This window comes from Heloderma suspectum, chromosome 6, assembly GCF_057233095.1.
Source record: "Heloderma suspectum isolate Gila_16-S chromosome 6, 16-S_ref, whole genome shotgun sequence".
In the NCBI taxonomy this organism is placed as follows: domain Eukaryota; kingdom Metazoa; phylum Chordata; class Lepidosauria; order Squamata; family Helodermatidae; genus Heloderma; species Heloderma suspectum.
Genome location: NC_139463.1, coordinates 25,951,031 through 25,970,073, shown reverse-complemented (window position 1 = coordinate 25,970,073; position 19,043 = coordinate 25,951,031). Strand labels below are relative to the sequence as shown.

Sequence of the window (19,043 nt, the reverse complement as noted above, 5' to 3'; positions counted from 1 at the left end):
CAAGTGAGACAGGCTGAGCAATGCACTTTATTCATTCTAATATAAGTTTGTTTTGTTTTTGGGTTTTAATGAAAAAGGCAAAAGATGTAACTAAGGAAAGGGTTTAAGCTTTGTAACAAAATGGAAAGCAAGCATCTACAGGAACATGTACCAGCATCCAGGATCACTCTGTTGCGGTCTAATAATAAGCCCGACCTGGTGTAGAGAACAAAAAGAGGATTGTTAGTATCAGTGTAACTAACTGGGAAATGCTACCTGCCTCTTCTCGTATGCCCGCAGTGAACCCCTGGCATACTGATGCCAGATGCAGAAATTCAGCACACGTATGTGAGGGATATGGGAATAAACTCAAATCAAATGAAATGGGACAGAGGGCGGTATCCAACTAGGTTCTGAACTCTGCGCAAGGGGAGAATCCAGCAAAAGTTATGTTTGCATAAACGTGGTTGCACTAACAGTTGTCCATTACCTGTTGTGCACCCAGTTGCACAACATCTGCAACCCATTGTGCGACTGGTTGTCCATTACAGTTGCACAACCCGTTGCACAATGGGTTGTGCAAGTGGTTACATTTGCACAAGCATAGTGCACAATGACTTGCGCAATGGAAAGACTTGCTGGCGCTTCACTAGTGCCATTTGAGTTTGCGGAATGACAGCACTGGATCCTTCCCAGAATCTGATCAATTCAACCCTTTAATGCTCAGATATTTGCCTGTATCTCCAAATTTAACCACACAGAGGATTCCACCCACACTAGCCCAGTGAGTATGCTCAGGAAGATTGAAAGCATTTTCAGCAGGGAAAAAAAACTCTGGCCATACCCCTCCTCAACTCCCCCCCCTGCCCCCCCCATTTTTATTTAGTCATTTGTGGATGGTTGGTCCCAACAAACTACTATGTATTCAACCAATCACCCACTGCCCTTCCATGACATAGACCATACTGGAATGGAGATTTCCAAGTGCATTTGATGATCCACCAGACATTGCAATATACACAGGTTGAGGTGTGAACTGGCCCATCTCTGAAAGTCGCCATGCAGATACACCTGCACACTACCATACTGAAAGTGGGAAATTGCCTTATTACTTAGGCCATTTGTCTAGCCCAGCCTTCCCCAACCTCATGCCCTCCAGATATGTCAGACTACAATTCCCATAATTCCATTGGCCATGCTGGTATTATGGTCTTACACCTCTGGAAGGCTGGGGGGATGCTGATTTACCCAAATACTGTCTGCTCTGGCAGCAGGACCCCAGAGCCTTTGGAGGAGGTCTTTCCCACCTCTTTTCTGCTACCTGATCCTTCTTTTTAACTGGCGTTACCATGGATTGAACATGGAACCTTCTGCACGCAAAGTATGTGATCTACCATTGCGCTATGGTCCCTCCCAAACTGTAGCATGCCCCTTTCACCAGACATTATGAATGTGGAGAATGTGGTATCACCATAGCTTCCTGCTCTCACCTGGTGGTGCCTTTAAGCCTCCCTTGCATATTTGGAGATCGACACAGATCTCCTGAGTCTCCATGCCATTCTGCAGATCTTCCACGAGCTTATCCTTGTACTTTTTCAGAAATTTTTTGCAAGGCCCTCTCAGGATCCTGCCCACAGCCTTACATATAGTATTTATGGCCTCATCGATTTTGTCCTGAAATAAAAGCCATGGAGTAAGATTGAACTTTGCTGGCAGCATTCCCAAGATTCAAACACACATTTCCCCCGAAGAGTGCTTGTCCCACACACAGACAGGTCATGATGTTCCTCTTCTTTGCTCCACTGGAATGCAGCCCCTGAAAACATTTCTGAAATGGAATCCAGCCCTCGGGATGAAAGAGGCTCTGCAGCCCTGACCTAGGGTGTGCAATATGCACGAAGGTTGCCCAAAATTAGATACCCTACTCTTCCTTTAAGGGGCTCAGAGCAGCTTACATGTGGTTCCCAAGTGGGTCTCTCCTCCAAGCAGCTTACAGGGACAATCCTGCTTAGCTTCAGCAATAAAAGCACATGCTCTGCCCCCAGACTATGCTCTGGATCTCTGATACACATCACAAGTCAGTAGCTCTCTTCAAAGACTCCATTTTCCCCAGCACTCCAGCAAACAAACCCCAAGAATAGCAGTAGGCAACTTACATCATCTGGATTGTCTCCAGCCAGATCCCTGATTTTCTGGACAATCTTTTTGCATATGGTGCATTTAAACAGTGGGGCAACAGCCTCAGCCTTGTCCAGGACTCCCTCCTGCCGAGACAAACAAACATGAGCAATGGCCTCAAAGTCTACAAGGATGCTTGAAAGAAAGAGCTGGGGTTAAATTGTAAGTAATGAGGGTGGCAAGGCTATAGCTGCAAGGCAGTCCTTGGGGCATGGCCCCCTTGCAGGTCTGTCCCAAGACATTTTGCTGCCTGAGGTGAAGAGCGAGAGGGCACTCACTCCCGTTCCATGCACAAAAGCCAACTGGGCTGGCTGTTGAATCTTCCTTTGACACTGGCAAAACGACAGCATCTTTCACCACACCAGAAGGCAGCAGGCTAGCTTGAGGGGTGCTGGGCAGACTGCATGACACACAACTCCCTCCTCTAACAATTTGCTGCCACCTCCCAGCATCTGCTGCCTGCGGCCGCTGCCTTACTCTGCCTTATAGTAGGGCTGGCCCTGCTCCTCAGGGATATCCTAGGTCCCTCCTTGAATTGTCAGGTTTTATTTTATTCTCCCTTAGTAGTTTCTGTACTGTTCAGGCTTAATGTTTCAGTGTGTCCACATGGCTGATCCCAGAGCCAAACTAAATGTATAGTATTGTTGTTATTAAGAGGAAGCCACCTAGGATATTGCTTTCAGTCCTTTCCAGTATATCCAGTTCATTTTGCTTAACTCCCTTTAACTTTTGAGAATGATATGCTGTATTATGTATGCCACCCATAAATGTGGATGCAAGATGGAAAGAAGTGATGAAAAAGCGAGAGAAGGGAACAACTCTTAAGATGGACATTAATGTGTTTCTGGCTCTTACCAAAGAAGAGCTCCACTTGTTGGTCCAGCAGTATTCCTCTTTGTTACATGCAGCTGCTGTAGCCACATCCTTGCACCAGAACTCTGGACCTTGCCAGCATGTCTCAGGAGGACCCAGATCAGCTCTAGCCAAGGCTGTCAAACAAAAGGGCAAAAGGTAACCTTGTACAAGTCATGCCTCCCAATAGCCAGCCAGCATTTTGAACCCCTCCTGAATCCAATTCTGCACCACTTTATTTCATTTTGAATTTAATTTATGGTGATCATGATGACTGATGAATGGAGTGATTATTGAACACAAATTGATAATATTTTGGAAGAGGAGCTGGGTGGGAATTGGGAAAGTAACTTTGGATTGACCCCGATTTGGCTTTGGGTGCTTTTGGATCCATGCTCTGTCAAATTTATTTGCTGTAAAAAATTCCATCTGCCCCTGATCTCCACCTCCATTTTGCTGTGTTTGTGAGAAAGAGCTCATGGAAGAAACTACCAGCCAGGGCTGGCATCAAGGGTAGGAATCACTGGCTAACTGCTAAGGGCCCATACCCCAGCAGGGGCCGACTGGCAAGAGCATCCTGGAGTTGCTCCTCCTTTTCACCATGGCAACCTGCTTGTTCATCTGTCTCTCACTCTGGTAGGGATGTACGAAAGGGACTTACCTTGTCCTACAGCTTTTTTCGCGGTGGGGGGGAGGCGCTTCGCTTCTCCCCCCGAAGTTCATGCGAGCAGGGGGTGTCTTCCCGCCTCGCCCGGCTGAAATTCAGGCCGGGGGGGAGGCTTCCCGCCTTGCCCCCGGCCGAAATTCAGGCTGGGGAGAAGTGCCCCGTCTCCCCGGCCGCGAACTTCAACAGAAAAGTAAAAAAAACAAAAAACGCCCCGTGATAGGCTACGTAACAATTTACGTAGCCTATCACGGCTAGATCTGCAAAGTCAGCCATGATAGGCTACGTTAATCGTCACGTAGCCTATCACGGGTGACTTTAAAAAAAAAATACGTACCCAAATGGCGGCCCCCATAGGGAGCTGCCATTCGTGTTCCTTATTTGGTCGCTGTAGTCTACGTAAAGATTACGTAGACTACGGCGAAAATAAGGGCAACGCTATTTGCGTTGCCCTTATTTTCGCCGTAGTCTACGTAAATCTTTACGTAGACTACAGCGACCAAATAAGGAATGCGAATGGCGGCTCCCTATGGGGGCCGCCATTAGCCGTATGTGCTTTTTTTTTTTTAAAGTCACCTGTGATAGGCTACGTGACGATTTATGTAGCCTATCACGGCTGACTTTGCAAATCTAGCCGTGATAGGCTACGTTAATCGTCACGTAGCCTATCACGGGGGCGTTTGTTTTTTTTTTACTTTTCTTGGAATGGCGGCAGCCAGTCAAAAGACCGGCTGCCGCCCCTGCCCCTGTCGAAGCCCTGCCGAACCGCCGCTGCGACCCGCCACCGGGAGCGACATTCAGGAAAGGTAAGTCCCATCCCGGGGGGGGGGGGCAGGGGGGGAGAATTTCTCCCCGAAACTACTTCGGGGGGCCGAATACGTTGGCACTCGGCCCCCCGAAGTTTCGGCGAGAAATTCTCTGACACCCCTACACTCTGGCCCAGACAATGGTGGTGGTGAGAAGGAGGAGCAGGAGATGCCTCTGCCTATTTGACTATTAGCGCTCTGTCTGGCAAGCAAGCAACTGGTGGCAATGATGAGAAGATGTGGAGAAGCAGAAGGTAGATTCGGTGACCTGGTTACCACATAAAGATAATCCAGAATATGGGTTGAGTCCATGTTGAGTATGTGTAGTCACTGAATCATGGATTGTTGTTGAATTGTGAGTTTTCGTTATGTGTGAACCCTGCACTATGGTTTCACAATGGGTTGTTAAGCACAAACAGCCCAGGAAGAGAACCCATGGTTTGTTGTTGGGTTGTGAACTCTGGGTTGTCCATCGTTAAACCATAGTGCAGTGTTCACATGTAGCGAAAACCCAAAATTCAACAACAATCCACAATTCAATGACTACCCATACTCAATCCATACTCTGGATTGTTGTTATGTGTAAACCAGGCCAGTGAGGGAAGGAGGACCACCGATGGTGGTCCTTGAAACCTGGAGCTGATGCTGCTACCAGTCCACTCCTTTTAATACATTTGCTGTATCTGTTCACATCCTTTACAAAATTGTAATTGAAGAAGAACTGCTTATTTAGGATGCTCAGGGTGTGTGTGTGTGTGTGTGTGTGTGAGTGCGCGTGACTGGGAATCACCATATTTTCTTGCTCTCACCTGGTGGTGCCTTGCATATTTTGAGACTGACACAGATCTCCTCCGTCTCCATGCTATTTTGCAGATCCTCCGTGAGCTTTTTCTTGTACATTCTCAGAAAGTTTTTGCAAGGGCCTCTTAGCAGCCACCCCACAACCTCGCACATAGTGCTTATTGCCCTGTCAATGTTTTCCTGGAATAAAAGTCATGGCGTAAGACTGGAACTTCGCTGGCAGCATTCCAAAGACTCAAACCCATAACTCCCCTGATGTGTGCCTGTCCCACACACAGACAGTACATGGTGCTCCTTTTCTTTGCTTCATCACTCCTTCCCACATCAGCATCTGCCTTCTGCCCCACCCCCATAATGTTTTCCCTTCTGCCCTTGAGGAGTGGTGCGGCCACTGATGATGAGTATCTTGTGGTACTTCTAAAGGAAATCAAGCCCTGAGTTTGGAAAACCAATGGGAGAAATCAGAAGTACTGGGAGGAATGTGCATCTATTCTCTATCTTGTTTTTCACATTTCTAAATCAGGAGAAAGTTGGATCATCCTGTGGTCCTAAGGACTAGCTCCTTGGTCCACTTCATCTGATGCATATATGTGGTGTATGGATCAGTTCTGTTAAACAGTGTTGCTGTGTCTTTAAGGGTCACGTCATGATTGCTGGGTTCTTCCGCAGCCAGCATGCCTCTAGACGTTTTGGCCTACAACTCCCATCAGCCCCAAGTCAGCAGTGCCAATGCCCATAGATGGGAGATGTAGGCCAAAACATCTACAGGGAACTGGGTTGGGAAAGGCTTGGTGTGAGCTTCGAATCTGCAGCTAACAAGGAGCTGTAGACCTCACAACAACAACAAAAAGGGTAAACTAAAGTTAAACTAGAAGGGAGCGAATCCCAAATGTAACAATATGGGCGCTTCTCTTCTGGATTTGGAAGCAAAAATACCATCACAGCACATGATACGCAAGCACCAAACCCATTCACGGAAAAGAAGATTTCTGAGTTCCTAGGCCTAAGGAACTTAGGATGTAGGGAAGGGATACAGAGCCTCAGACCCAGAGGCAGGTCTAGTCCTCCTGTGTCCCCAATCCATTCCTCTGGGGTTCCCCAGATGGCTATGCTGTTTACCTGGGCTAACCCCCTTTCCCCGGATCACCCATCAGTGGTTTTCAAGGGTTTGCATTTTACCCAGTTCTAAAAGGCAGAAATGTCACTCTTGAGGCTTAATAACTGGCACAAAGAGCTTTAATTTAAAATATGCTGCTATTTTTTGATAATTTCAGCCTATGGCCCCATCCACCACTGGGATGCAGCACCCCAAAAGGTTTTCTGAAATGGAATTTGACCCTCGAGCTGAAAGAAATTCTGCAGCCCTGACCTGGCATGTGCAATAAGCATGAAGGTTGCCCAAAGTTAAAGTAAATACCCTACTCTTCCTTTAAGGGGCTCAGACCAGCTTACATGTTTCCAGGTGGGTCTCTCCTCCAAGCAGCTTACAGGGACAATCCTACTTAGCTTCAGCAATAAAAACACATGCTCCACCCCCAGACTATGCTTTGAATCTCTGACACATGTCATAAGTCAATAGCTGTCCTCAAAGACTCCATTTTCCCCAGCACTCCAGCAAACAAACCCCAAGAATAGCAATAGGCAACTTACATCATCTGGATCATCTCCAGCCAGGTCCCTGATTTTCTGGACAATCTTTTTGCATATGGTGCATTTAAATAGTGGGGCAAGAGCCTCAGCCTTGTCCATGACTCCCTCCTGCCGAGACAAACAAACATGAGCAATGGCCTCAAAGTCTACAAGGATGCTTGAAAGAAAGAGCTGGGGTTAAATTGTAAGTAATGAGGGTCGCAAGGCTATAGCTGCAAGGCAGTCCTTGGGGCATGGCCCCTCTGCAGGTCTGTCCCAAGACATTTTGCTGCCTGAGGTGAAGAGCGAGGAGGCGCCACCTCTCAGCATCTACTGCCTGAGACCACCACCTCACTCTGCCTCATAGTAGGGCTGGCCCTGCACCTCTTGGATATCCCAAGTCTCTCCCTGAATTTTCAACTTTTATTATAAAAACTACGTGTCTCACCTTTTAACTTGAGATATATAAGGGAATGGGTCCTACTCACAGCATCCTACCCAATTGCTCAATAACTACTAATACAATCAAACAACTTTAAATATAGCTAGGCCCTAATATTTATGTTTTGGCTCCACTGGAAGGATTTCCCTTCCCCCTTAAGCCCCCCGCCATTTCTGGCTATCATCCTGAAGCAGTTTTTTAAAAAAGCATTGAGAAAGAAAAGAATGTGACAGTTGATTCTCATAAAATTATCTCTTGGTAATTTCTGTAGTGTTCAGTATTAATGTTTCAGTGTGACCACATGGCTGATCCCACATCCAAAATTTGTTGTTCAGTAGTTCAGTCGTGTCCGACTCTTCATGACCCCATGGACCATAGCACGCCAGGCCTTCCTGTCCTGCGCTCTCTCCCGGAGCGTGCTCAAGTTCATATTCATTGCATCAGTGATGCTATCTAGCCATCTCATCCTCTGCCATTCCCTTCTCCTTTTGCCTTCAGTCTTTCCCAGCATCAGGGTCTTTTCCAGAGAGTTTTCTCTTCGCAACATCCAAAATAAAGATATCCTAAAAGCCACTTAGGATATTGCTTTTCATCCTTTCTAATATATCTGGCCAATTTTACTTAATTCTCTTTAACTTTTGGGAATGATGTGGCTGTATTATATATGCTGCCTGTAAATGTGGTCAGAAGATGGAAAGAAGTGATGAAAGAGAGAGAGAGAGATGAGAGCAACTCTTAAGATGGACATTGATGTGTTTCTGGCTCTTACCAAAGAAGAGCTCCACTCATTGGTCCAGCAATATTCTTCTTTGTTACATGCAGCAGCTGTAGCCACATCCTTGCACCAGAACTCTGGACCTTGCCAGCATGTCTTAGGAGGACCCAGATCAGATCTGGCCAAAGCTGTCAAACAAAAGGGCAAAAGGTAACCTTGTAGAGCAGGGAAGTTGGGCCCTGCTGGCGTGCTGGAGAGCCCTGGCAGCTGCTCAAGGATGCTTGGTGCTGATGTAGTTCGTGGCTAAGCCCGGTAACATGCTCCCATTTGGTGCTTGAGCCAGCCCCAAACGCAAGTGCTATGCTCTTAGAGGTGACAACACAGTGTTCTTGTTCTGGGCTCCAATGAGCCCCAAACAGTAATACTATAATGCAGCCTTCCCCAATCCAGCACCCTCCAGATGTGTTGTTGCTTACAACTCTCGTCATCCCCAGCCAGTATGGCTGGGAATCATGGGAGTTGTAGTCCAACACTTCTGGAGGGCATCGGGTTGGGGAAGCCTGCTATAGCACAAGGACTATGAAGTGCTCCTCTTTGGTGATTGCAGCTCAGACAGAGAAAATCTCAGAGGGAGAAGAAAGCTGTCCATGCCGAATAAGCCTCTTGACAAAGGGGAAAGCATGGAGCTAACTCTGGATGTGATGACTATGAAAGGTGGGGAGTTGCCACACCAGCTTGCTCTCACCTGGGGGTGCACTGAAGCCACTCTTGCATATATTGATAGTGACACAGATCTCCTCAGCTGTGTTGCCATTCCGCAGTGCCTCCACAATTCGATCGTTGAATTTTTTCATCACGCTTTTGCAGAAACTCCTCAGGCGCTTGTCCGTTTCCTTACATGTGGCTTTTATTACATCGGGAATTGCGTCCTGAAATAAAAGTCAAGACTGAAACTTTGATGGTGGCAGGTGTAGGATTTAAACAGATAACTTGCTTTCATGGAGGCCTGCCCTACATTTAATTAATGGTCATCCACTTCTTTGCTCCATGACTCCTTCCTACATGAGCATCTGCCTTCTTTTCCCCCATCCCCAGTAATGTTTGCCTGTCCGCTCTTGAGGAGCTACAGAGTCACTAGCGAGGAGTATCTTGGAGCGATTTCTAAGGGGAATCAAGGCCTGAGCTTGGACACCAAACTGGAGAAACTAGAGATGCTGGGAGATAACTCTAGAACCTTGTAAAGAGCAACATCTATTTCTTCTCTCTTGTTTTTATGTTTCTAAATCAGGAGCATGCTGGATCACCCTGTGCTCTTAAGGTCTAGTGCCTTAGTCTGTTTTGTTTACCGTAATATGAAGTAGGGTCACCAGCTGTAAAAGAGGATAGAGCTCCTACACCTTTAGTAGTTGTGTAGAAGAGGGAATTTCAGCGGGTGTAGCTTGCATGATAAGCTGCACCTGCTAAAATTCCCTCTTCTGCACAACTACTAAAGTTGCAAGAACCCTGTCTTCTTCTGTATCTGGCCACTCTAACATGAAGCAATCCTCTTCTGGATTTGGAAGCAAGATGCCATTCAGGCCATTCTTTGGATCTCAGGCACTGGTGACAAGTCAGTAGCTCTCCTCCCAGACCATATTTTAACTTGTGCTCCAGCAAACAAATTTTAAGAACAGCAATAGGTAACTTACCTCATCTGGATCATCCGCAGCCAGCGCCTTGAGTTTCTGCATAATCTTGGTGCACTTCATGCATTTTGTCTTTGGGCCAGGACCTTTGTCCTCTTCTATAAGTGTCTCAAACTGTCACAAATGAAATTTCGAGGTTATCAAATGTCTCAAATTCCACAATGATGTTTTTGACAAGTGAAATAAATGAGATTGACCACATTACCCCAGCATTTTACCAATTCACTGGCCTCCAGTTTCTTTCTGGGTCCAATTCAGAGTCTTGGGCTGGATCTACACTTACCACCTTTTTTCACTTCCAATGAGGTTTCACCTCCTGCCTTTCACACTAGGCAGTACCCCCATCGAATTGGAACCAGAATTTCCCACTTCTGTGCTCCCGCTTTCAATGCCCTAATATCCCGGTATTTCCCCTTAATGTGCTCTGATTTTCCGCCTTCGCTACAGTATCTGGTTGTAGTCCCCTCCCCTGCCTGTCCATATACGGCAGTGTTTGTATTTCCCTCCTGTCCAATCACAGCTCTCGACGGCCCCATTTCTTCTTCCAGCTACTGATCACATGGCTTCCTCAGCACTCAGTGTTTCCTCAGCAACAAGCAAAGGGCTGGGTGTGATCTCGGAATTGTCTGGTCTGATTGTCTGATCTCGGAAGCTAAGTAGGATTGGCCGTGGTCAGTAGTTGGATGGGCGCCTGCCTGGGAATCAGGCTTCCTGCACTGAGCAGCGGGTTATTTTATCCCTTCAAATGAGATTAAGTTTAACCCCCTCCTATCCCCCTCTCCGGATTTTTTTTAAACATTAAGGCGTTATCCTCGCAGAATCGGGGCTTCTCCGCGATGGGTTTTTTTTTCTAATTCATGCATGATCTTCAAAGAGATCGAATTAGAGAGAAAAACATCGCGGAGAAGCCCCGATTCTGCGAGGATGACGCCTTAATTAAAAAAAAAAAACATCCGGAGAGGGGGATAGGAGGGCGTAAAACTTAGTCTCTTTTGAAGGGATAGAACAAACCCCTGCTCAGTGCAGGAAGCCTGATTCCCAGGCGGTCGCCCATCCAACTACTGACCAGGGCCGACCCCGCTTAGCATCTGAGATCAGACAAGTGCGCTCAGGAAAACAGCACAGCGCTCGAGTGTGAACCAAGCCCACGCATTCGATGAAGCACTGCAACGGGGAAAATGGGTGATTGTGAATAATCACGTTTTAATGTGAGAGCGTTTAACCTGACGGGACACCGAATTCATTGCGATGGCGGGCGCAATGTAGATCGGCCCCAGACTTCTATTTAACAACTCTCCTGGTGGCCAGAGGTGGCCAGGAATTCTACATAGGTGAGTGCATGGAATTTCATGCAGGTGGGTGAATGGGATAGTAGAGAAGAAGTGGATTGCTCCATCCTCCCTATGCCAACTACTTTGTTTCCATGCCAGCTACAGGTGAAAGTGTCTCTCTTCCTCTACAACCAGCACAGAAATGTAACTGGAGGAGCAAGGCTGTGATCTGTCTTTACTCTGCAAAACTCTGTGTGTGTGTGTTTTACAGCCTGCCAAGAGGCTAGTAGCTGGCCTTGGAGGAAGGGATTGCTCTGCAGCAATCATGTAAACACAACCTACTAGCCTCTTATGCTAGTATTTGTTTTTTTGCTGGCTAGTAACTTTTGTGGGTTTATTTACAAGATGGTCTTAACCTTTAAGACAGCCTTCCCCAACCTGGTGCCCTCCAGATGTGTTGGACTGCAACTCCCATAATTCCCAGCCAGCATGGCTATTTATGGTAGTTGCAGTCCAAGACCTCTGCGGGGGGCACCAGCTTCGGGAAGGCTGCTCTACCAAATGGTAGGGCCAGCCCAGCGGCGGTTAAAACATGGATGTAGATATATTTCTAGCTCTTACCAAAAGAGAGTTCCACTCATGGATCCAGCAATATTCCTCTTTCTTACATTCAGCAGCTGTAGCCACATCCCTGCACCAGAACTCTGGACTTTGCAAGCAGGCTTCGGAAGGACCCAGAGCTGACTCTGCCAAGACTGTCAAACAAAGAGGCACAAGTCAGCCTTGTAGAGCTCAGGAAATCCAGCAGGCTTGAGAAATACTTCTCATATGACTCTTGCTGGATCTCCTAACTCAAGTGCATCTCCATAAAAGACTCTGTACAGCACGAGGTGGATGCAAATAGTATAGCTGCCCCAAGGAAGAGAAGGGTAACTACACCATTTATGTAAAACTGTGCTGTTAGGGCAGGAGAAAACATATTCAACTATATTCTGTATTGTGCTGTTTCGGGTTGCTTCCACACTAGGCGCTTAGGATGGAATTGCCACACAATGTTCATTCATATTTTATAGGGCAGTAAAAATATGACTGACAGGCAGTTCTTAGTTGCACGTTATTAGGGTGTGTGTGTGTGCGGGGGGCGGGGGAGATAGCAAACTAATTCTATCAGTGGTCCAGCTATGTAATTTCTGTAGACCCTGGACTTAACAATCTGATGTGTATTACTCCATGTGTATTACTCCAGTTCTGAAGCGGACAATTACTATTTCTCTTCCCCTGCAACTCCCCCCATTCCATGCTTTATAACTGCTTCTACATTACTGATATGTTAAAGCCCCCCTAAACCACACAAACACTTAAAAACCTAATAAAAGACAGTTTGCCAACCCCAATAAAAAAGAAGTACTCTGAGGATGTGCAGTTTGTATTTTAAACTCACTTCTGTCATAGTGCCACTATGATTACAGGGCTAGAATAGTTTGCATTTGCTGCACTGATGAGAAACACGATAGCTTGGGGGTAAGCACCATTTTTTTGTAGACAAGGATAATATAATTTTTTTAAACATAAAAAAATAGTACAGTGATCATTTTTAACAGGGGTAGGCAACCTTTTTGGGCCATGGGCACATTTGGTCGGGGCCCCAATGCACTGAATAAGGCCTTTGAACTTGTTTTCAGCACTGACAGAAAACTATTTCACAGCAATCAGCTGCTGGTAAGAATTAGCAGGGGGAGGGGAGGGGAGGGGTAAGGCACCTTGGTGGGTGCCAAGAAACGTATCTGTCAGCTTCCCCACTGCAGTGGGCCTTGCAGTTTATTGCTAGGATTTGATTAGAAGTAGTCTGGAAGGTTCTGGGCCTATTCAGCATGTGGAATGCTAGAATCTGTGTGAGTATATCTCTGTCAGCATTCTCAGAGCAGAGCCAGGTGGAGTGACCCAGCTCCCCGTCCACCTGCTGGTTTGGCCTTGGTGAGGAGGGAGGCTGAATGCTCTCCACGAGAACCTGATAGAAGTGGAGTCGGGTTTGCAGAAGGGTCACCCAGGTTGAAGTGTCAGCACTGGAGGGCCGAACAGAGACACCCTGTTTGGACAGGGGCCTTGCTGAAAGGCCAAAAGCCCTTGTCTGTCAAGTGGTCTGCAGGTGGTGCCTTACAGTCACACTTTCCCCTTTTAAGCTGAGGCAAAGGTGAGGGGTATTTGCTAAGAACATTCTTGTCTTCATTGCTCCAAACCCTCTCTGTTTGGAACGACCATCATCTGGGCCTCTGGGGGCACTCTGCACACAGACTCTCTAATTGTAACTTTGGATTGCTCAGGACTTGCCATGAAAAGAATTGAACTCTTGTTTGCTGTGGATTGTGTGTCTTCCTTGTTCTCAGCCCAGAGTGAGAGTGTCAGGTTGCCAGAGTGTGTGTGCTTGAAGGATCAGGACCACAACGGTATTCAGTGGTGTCATGTTGCCTACCCTTTAACTATAACCACGTAGCATCAAGGCCGGTGACCCCGGATGATAAAATGTTTTTAAAAATAAGAAGAAAGGATGTTTCTTTCTGCCGACCAGTGGCAGCCCCGGTAGACCCTTGTGTGTCTGTACCAGTCCAGATGCTGGCACTGGTCTGCTTGCTGCTGTCCTCATCATCTGCGGGTGGCCATTTGGGGGTGGGGCTGGGGCTGAGGGCCCCTTAATTTCAGTCCCGAGGTCTAGCTATGGCCACACCATTGCCTGCAATGATTCCTATCAAATATTTGGACCTAGTGGGGTGGGGGGCATACAACAGGGCATTTCATTTTCATTCCATGTTTCATTTATTACCTCCCAGTAGCCAAAGCCCCTGGGCAGTTTACAGAGATGAAAATCCTTAAAAATATAGTATTATGCACAATATAAAAACAGTTTAGCTACAAACATATAAACAGAGCACGCACACACACAAACATATCCAGACGATATCCCATGTCCTTATTAAAAACCTATCATATGCTGCCGAATGCCTGGGAGTAGAGGAAGGTCTTAACCTCGCACCGAAAAGATAACAGTGTTGGTGCCAGGCGGGCCTTGCTGGGGAGTTCATTCCATAATTGGGTGGCTGCCACCCAGAAGGCCCTCCCCCTTGTTGCCACCCTCGGAGGAGGCACCTGAAAGAGGGCCTTAGACAATGGCGTAGTGTACATGTTGGTTCATGCCAGGAGAGGTGCTCTGTCAGGTACTGTAGTCCTGGGCCGTGTAAGGCTTTATAGATCAAAACCAGCACCTTGAATCTGTCTTGGAAACATACTGGTAGCCACTACAAGCGGAAGGCAGAAGAGCCCTGCCCATGCACGCTCTGGGAATTGAAATTGCCCCCTGTTTTCTTGACATTTTTCCTGCTCTAGAAGTGCATTGATGGGGATAGCTGGGCCGATTTAATTTCTGCTTGTGCTGCAGCTGTTAAAGCAGCCTTCACAACTATAGAACCATAAAGAAAACCTCCAAGCATCCAATAGATCCCACTTATATTTTGTCTGTAAAGTAAAGAGGGGAAAAGTTAAATGTGCTACCCTCTTTCAATAACTAGTTTTAAATCTAATGCATTTTCCTGTTTGTCTGTCTTTGAAAAATTAATTATTATTATTTTTTAAGAGAGTTGGGAAGCCTTTTGCTTTCGAAAGTGTGGAATGGGTCAGCTGTCCCCCAGTGTGATCCACACCTGCAAAGTTCTCGTGAGGCAGGTGTTTGCCCCCTGAAAATATGGATTGGGCAGGCTGCGACCTGACCAGATCCACACTTTCAAAGGTCTCCCGGAGTTTTTCTCCTTATAGTCCACACCTCCCTGAGGTGGCATCCCCTGTTTTTCATAAAATGTGTGTGCCATCCCATTTTTCTCTCCCGATCTGAGTGAAAAGGGGGGGGACTCACTTTTCTATGTAAAAGAGGGGATGCTGACTCAGGGTGGGGTGAACTAGGACAAGGACCCCCCCCCCAAGGGTCAGGTCTACACTTTCCTTCCTGGGGATCCCATTGCGAAGTGGGGAATGTGAAGTGTTTTTCCCTTAAAAAAAATCTTCATGGTACTATAGTACTATTCTGATGGAGTAACTGACAGCTGCTGGAGACATAGTGTTCCTGTTCAATTCCCCCCACATTCTACCGCTCCTAGGTGACTATTTTCCCCGTCCTGTCAACGTCATGGTCAGTTTCATCTGCACTCCCCTCTGCTGCTCACCCCCCGCCCCACACACATTTTTAAAAATTTCTTCATGGTGCTATAGTGCTATTCCGCTATAGCAAAAGACTGAAAAAGGAAAAAATAATTTTAAAAAGTCAATTTGTGCAAATAGCCAGGCCATGGTTTTTTTTTTAAGGCAGGGAACCAATGACAGAGCCTCCAACGTGATATTTGAGCACCATTAGAAGGGCTGGTACTGGTAAGGTGGCTTGGCTGCAATCACACCAAGAGTGATCGCACCAGCAGTAGGGAAGAGCGGCAGAGGTTTTTGCCACTCTTGCCGAGCAACTTGCTCGCTGCTTCCCTCAACTCTAGAACAAGCCGTTGGTTGTTGCCATAGCTTGTTTCAAAAAAGTAATCCACCCCGCGGGATCAGACAACATGCTAACCCATTGAGGGTGGTCACCTACGATGTGTTGGCATGTTGTGTGAACCCAGTCAATGCCCCAGAATGACACTAGCTCTAGGGCATTGTGGAGGATGTAAAAGGGGGGCCAGGCTGCCAAAGAAGTATATATTGTGTTGTTATATTGTGGTTTTAATTATTTTATATTTTATATTGTTTTACTGTGTGCTTTTTGGTTTTAATTTTTGTGAACCACCCAGAGAGCTTCGGCTATTGGGCAGTAAAGAAATGAACTAACTAACTAACTAACATGGCTGCTACTGCTTACATCAATAGCACCCCCCCAACCTTCAGAAGGCAAGAGGAGAGAAAGAAGTTGTGATACTGTCATTGCGTATGGTGAGCTCCGCACTTGTTTGAGAATTTGTCCTCCACCTGAAGAAATTCAGAGAAATGGTACATTCCCAATTTATCCACCCACAAATAAGGTGGAGAATTTTGTGCACGGCTCTAGTCGGGGTGCGTGTGCCACCATGAAGCACGTATCTCTTCTCCCCAAATTTCCCCCTCCCTCTCCAGGATCAATGTAGCTCAGTAGTACAGCTAGGTAACTTTATACTCTGGACTTAATGGTCTTATTGCAGTGGGCAGGCATAGACTGCCATGTGTATTACTTCCACTGTCAAGCGCACAACCAGCATTTCTCTTTTCTCCCCAGCCACCATTCCATGCTTTACATCGGTTTCTACAACAACAAGAGATCTGTTTGCCAGCCCTGGTTTAAAGAAACAGCAGCTCTATTTTACTGCTCCTTGGTTTTTACTGTAGTTGGAAGTGTTTTTAATGCTGTGTTTTAATGTTGTGTTTTTAATATTGTAGTGAACCACTGAGATTTTTTAAAATTATATTCAGCGGTATATAAATGCCACAAATAAATAAATAAAAATACTTCAACCCTGTGCAGTTTTGCATTTTAAACACACTTAAATAGCTGCGCCATCATCATTCCTGGGCTGCAGGGCCCTGGACAGTGGAGGCTGGTGGCTCCAATTTCAGTGGGGCTGTAAATCCATTCCGGGTTTCAGTTGAAACCCCCCAGAACTCTAACGGAGCTATCCAAGCTGCTGAACCTATTTCAGAGATAAGGTTCAGCACCTTGGACTTTGGCCCCAAGGTCGAGCCCTACTGCACCACTGTTGTAGCTATTGGGAGTGGAGGGCGCAATCCTATGGTGACTAGTCAGCGACTAGATGGCCATAGGATATTTTGTTTTCTGAGAACCAACCTTCCCCCAAATTCTGTGTTGCCTCACAGGCAGTGTGGAAAAGCCCTGTGCTCCGCGCTCGCAAGAGGAGTGCAGAGCGGCCGAAACGGGGCATTCTGGGGGACGTTCCGGGACGGGGAGGGTGGAAATACTGATACGACACATCCTCGCCCGCTCAGCTCTCCCATGGCTAGACAGCCAAAATCGGCTGTCTAGCCAAAAATGCAAGGCAGGAGAAGCGCAGAGGGAACGATCACCTCTGTGCTTCTCCTGCCCTGCATTGGATAGGTGGTCACCTCCGAGTTCGGAGGCGGCCACCTATCTGGATAGGATTGCACCCTTAGAGTGTTTGTGGCAGATGGATAGGGGCAGACAAGGTGCTTGTGGAAAATTCACCCAACCTGTCCTGCAGTGCCAAATGACACCTTCCTCAGCTCACAGCAGGCCCAAGACATTTTGCTGAGGAGGAGCAGTAAATGGCACCCTTTACCCACCCAAGTCAAGCTGTGTGGTAACCAAAGCCAGGCAAACTATTTTTGGTACATGAGGCAGAAAATCCCACAAGCACCTCTCCTCATCCTTGACAGTAAAAATACCAATAATAACAAATTAAATAACTAACAATTTGTTGTCCTTTCAGGACACCTAAAATCTGCTACCTGAGACAGCTGCTCCACTCTGCTTAATGGTAGGGCTGGCCCTGCCCAGCCTGGTGACCTCCAGATGTTTTGGACTTCAACTCCCATCAGCCTCAGCCAGCATGAACAATGTTCAGGTATGCTAGGAGTTATAATCTCAAACATCTGGAAAGTGCCAGCTTGGGGAAGGCTTAAAGAGCCCTGGACAAATGGAATTGGTGGCAGGAGACACATGCCTCTTGGTCCACACCCCCAACAGCAATGTCCTTCCCTATGTTAAGCTTTAGTTGGAAGGGAACCAAGTGACAAGCTACCCTGCACACTGAGAGGTACTGGCTCCTGCTCACTGCCCTCAAGCTGCCAGGGTTCCATGTCAGCATCAGCAGTATACACCTGACCCTCGACCCCCATTTTACTTTTAATGAACTATTTTTTCAAGGCAAACCTGGGGGGTCCTGGTGGGATGCAGAAATCTCCTTCCCCAGCACTTGCCTGTAGTGGCTCTCTCTTGCTGCCCTGCTGATCGGCACCTGCCTTACCATTAGAAGGAGAGGCAGCAAAGGCCATATTTTGCCTCGAAGGAACAGAAGTAAACCCCTCAACCCTTGCATTTTACCTGCGCCTGCAGCAACGCTCAGGTACAAGATGAACAGCAAGGCCATTGTAGCTTGACTGCGTAATGGGTAAACCAGCACCTCTCGACTCGCCTTTTAGAGCTGTTCTTGAAAGTCATGTGGGAACTGCCTGAACCAATCAGGGTGCCTAAAAATTAGTAACAGAGCTTAAAAGGCATGTTGTGGCTGCTGAAGATGTGAGGTTTGGGGCATCCTTTCCTGTGCTTTCTGAAACCTCACTGTTCTGTGAAGACAGTTTAACAACAATAAAGTGTGAAGATGGAACATTTTAAGGTGCTGGAGGTGTGGGTTGAGCATATCTTTTGCTGTCCCCAAAATGCCTCTGAAACCAAATGCCTCCGGATGCAGCCAAGAGGTATTCAAACCACTTCCACCACATTTTAAAAATGTGACGTCTGTCTCAGCTAAAGATGAAGATGCAGCTGCCACTATTAAATTTTGTCTTCAAGCAATGGGTTGGGTTGGGTTGGGGAAATAATAAACCTGGTGTGGTCCTTGACCTCTCAGAATGATGCACATGGAGATGATCATGTGTCTTCCTGTACTCCAAATCTAGATCAGCCTCCACTAGTTCCCATAATGAGCATGAGAGAGTTTTTCAGAATGTTGGTTCCAGGAAATGAGCATTCTGGCTTCAAGGGTCTGAGGGTCAAACTAGAAATGATGGTAACTATGTGAATATATTTGTTATATAAATAACAGTTGTGAGAAGTCCGAACAGCCTGGAGACCAGGGTGGGGAATATGGAGGGGGAGTTTTAACTCTTTCTCTCCCTGCCATGGTCCCTAGAAAAAATCACCTCTTCAAAGCTGCTATTTGCATTTCAAGGGAAGCCTCCATTGACACCAATGGAGACTTCCTTGAAATGCAAATGGCAGCTTCAGAGAGGCAATATTTCTAGGGCCCACCAGGGAGAGAAAGAGTTAA

At 46.9% G+C, this 19,043-nt stretch overlaps 1 protein-coding gene across 4 annotated transcripts; it reads right to left on the bottom strand.

Annotated features, from left to right (window-relative positions):
- On the bottom strand, nucleotides 1–18,166 carry LOC146340569 (prosaposin-like). Of its 4 annotated transcripts, XM_084803848.1 has the most exons (11): nucleotides 18,098–18,166; nucleotides 11,644–11,777; nucleotides 9,755–9,865; nucleotides 8,812–8,995; nucleotides 8,121–8,254; nucleotides 6,931–7,038; nucleotides 5,289–5,460; nucleotides 3,013–3,146; nucleotides 2,136–2,243; nucleotides 1,470–1,653; nucleotides 1–195 (listed from the first exon to the last, which is right to left on the bottom strand). In XM_084803848.1, exons 1-11 carry the CDS (start codon nucleotides 18,141–18,143, stop codon nucleotides 179–181), a joined length of 1,332 nt encoding a protein of 443 aa, XP_084659974.1. In that variant the 5' UTR covers nucleotides 18,144–18,166; the 3' UTR covers nucleotides 1–178. The 4 variants fall into 4 exon arrangements, with proteins under 4 accessions (XP_084659974.1, XP_084659976.1, XP_084659978.1 ...); XM_084803850.1 differs by lacking the exons at nucleotides 11,644–11,777; nucleotides 18,098–18,166 and adding an exon at nucleotides 9,957–10,177 and having other exon boundaries at nucleotides 6–195; XM_084803852.1 differs by lacking the exons at nucleotides 11,644–11,777; nucleotides 18,098–18,166 and adding an exon at nucleotides 9,970–10,177 and having other exon boundaries at nucleotides 6–195.
- Between the last annotated feature and the right edge of the window lie 877 nt (nucleotides 18,167–19,043).

Coding starts and splice junctions, on each gene's coding strand:
- LOC146340569 (XM_084803848.1), bottom strand. CDS start 18,143: ATGGCCTTGCTGTTCATCTTGTACCTGAGCGTTGCTGCAGGCGCAG. Junction 7,039..8,120: donor ATGAGTGGAGCTCTTCTTTG/GTAAGAGCCAGA, acceptor TTGTCTCGGCAG/GAGGGAGTCATGGACAAGGC. Junction 1,654..2,135: donor CTGGAGACAATCCAGATGAT/GTAAGTTGCCTA, acceptor CTTTTATTTCAG/GACAAAATCGATGAGGCCAT.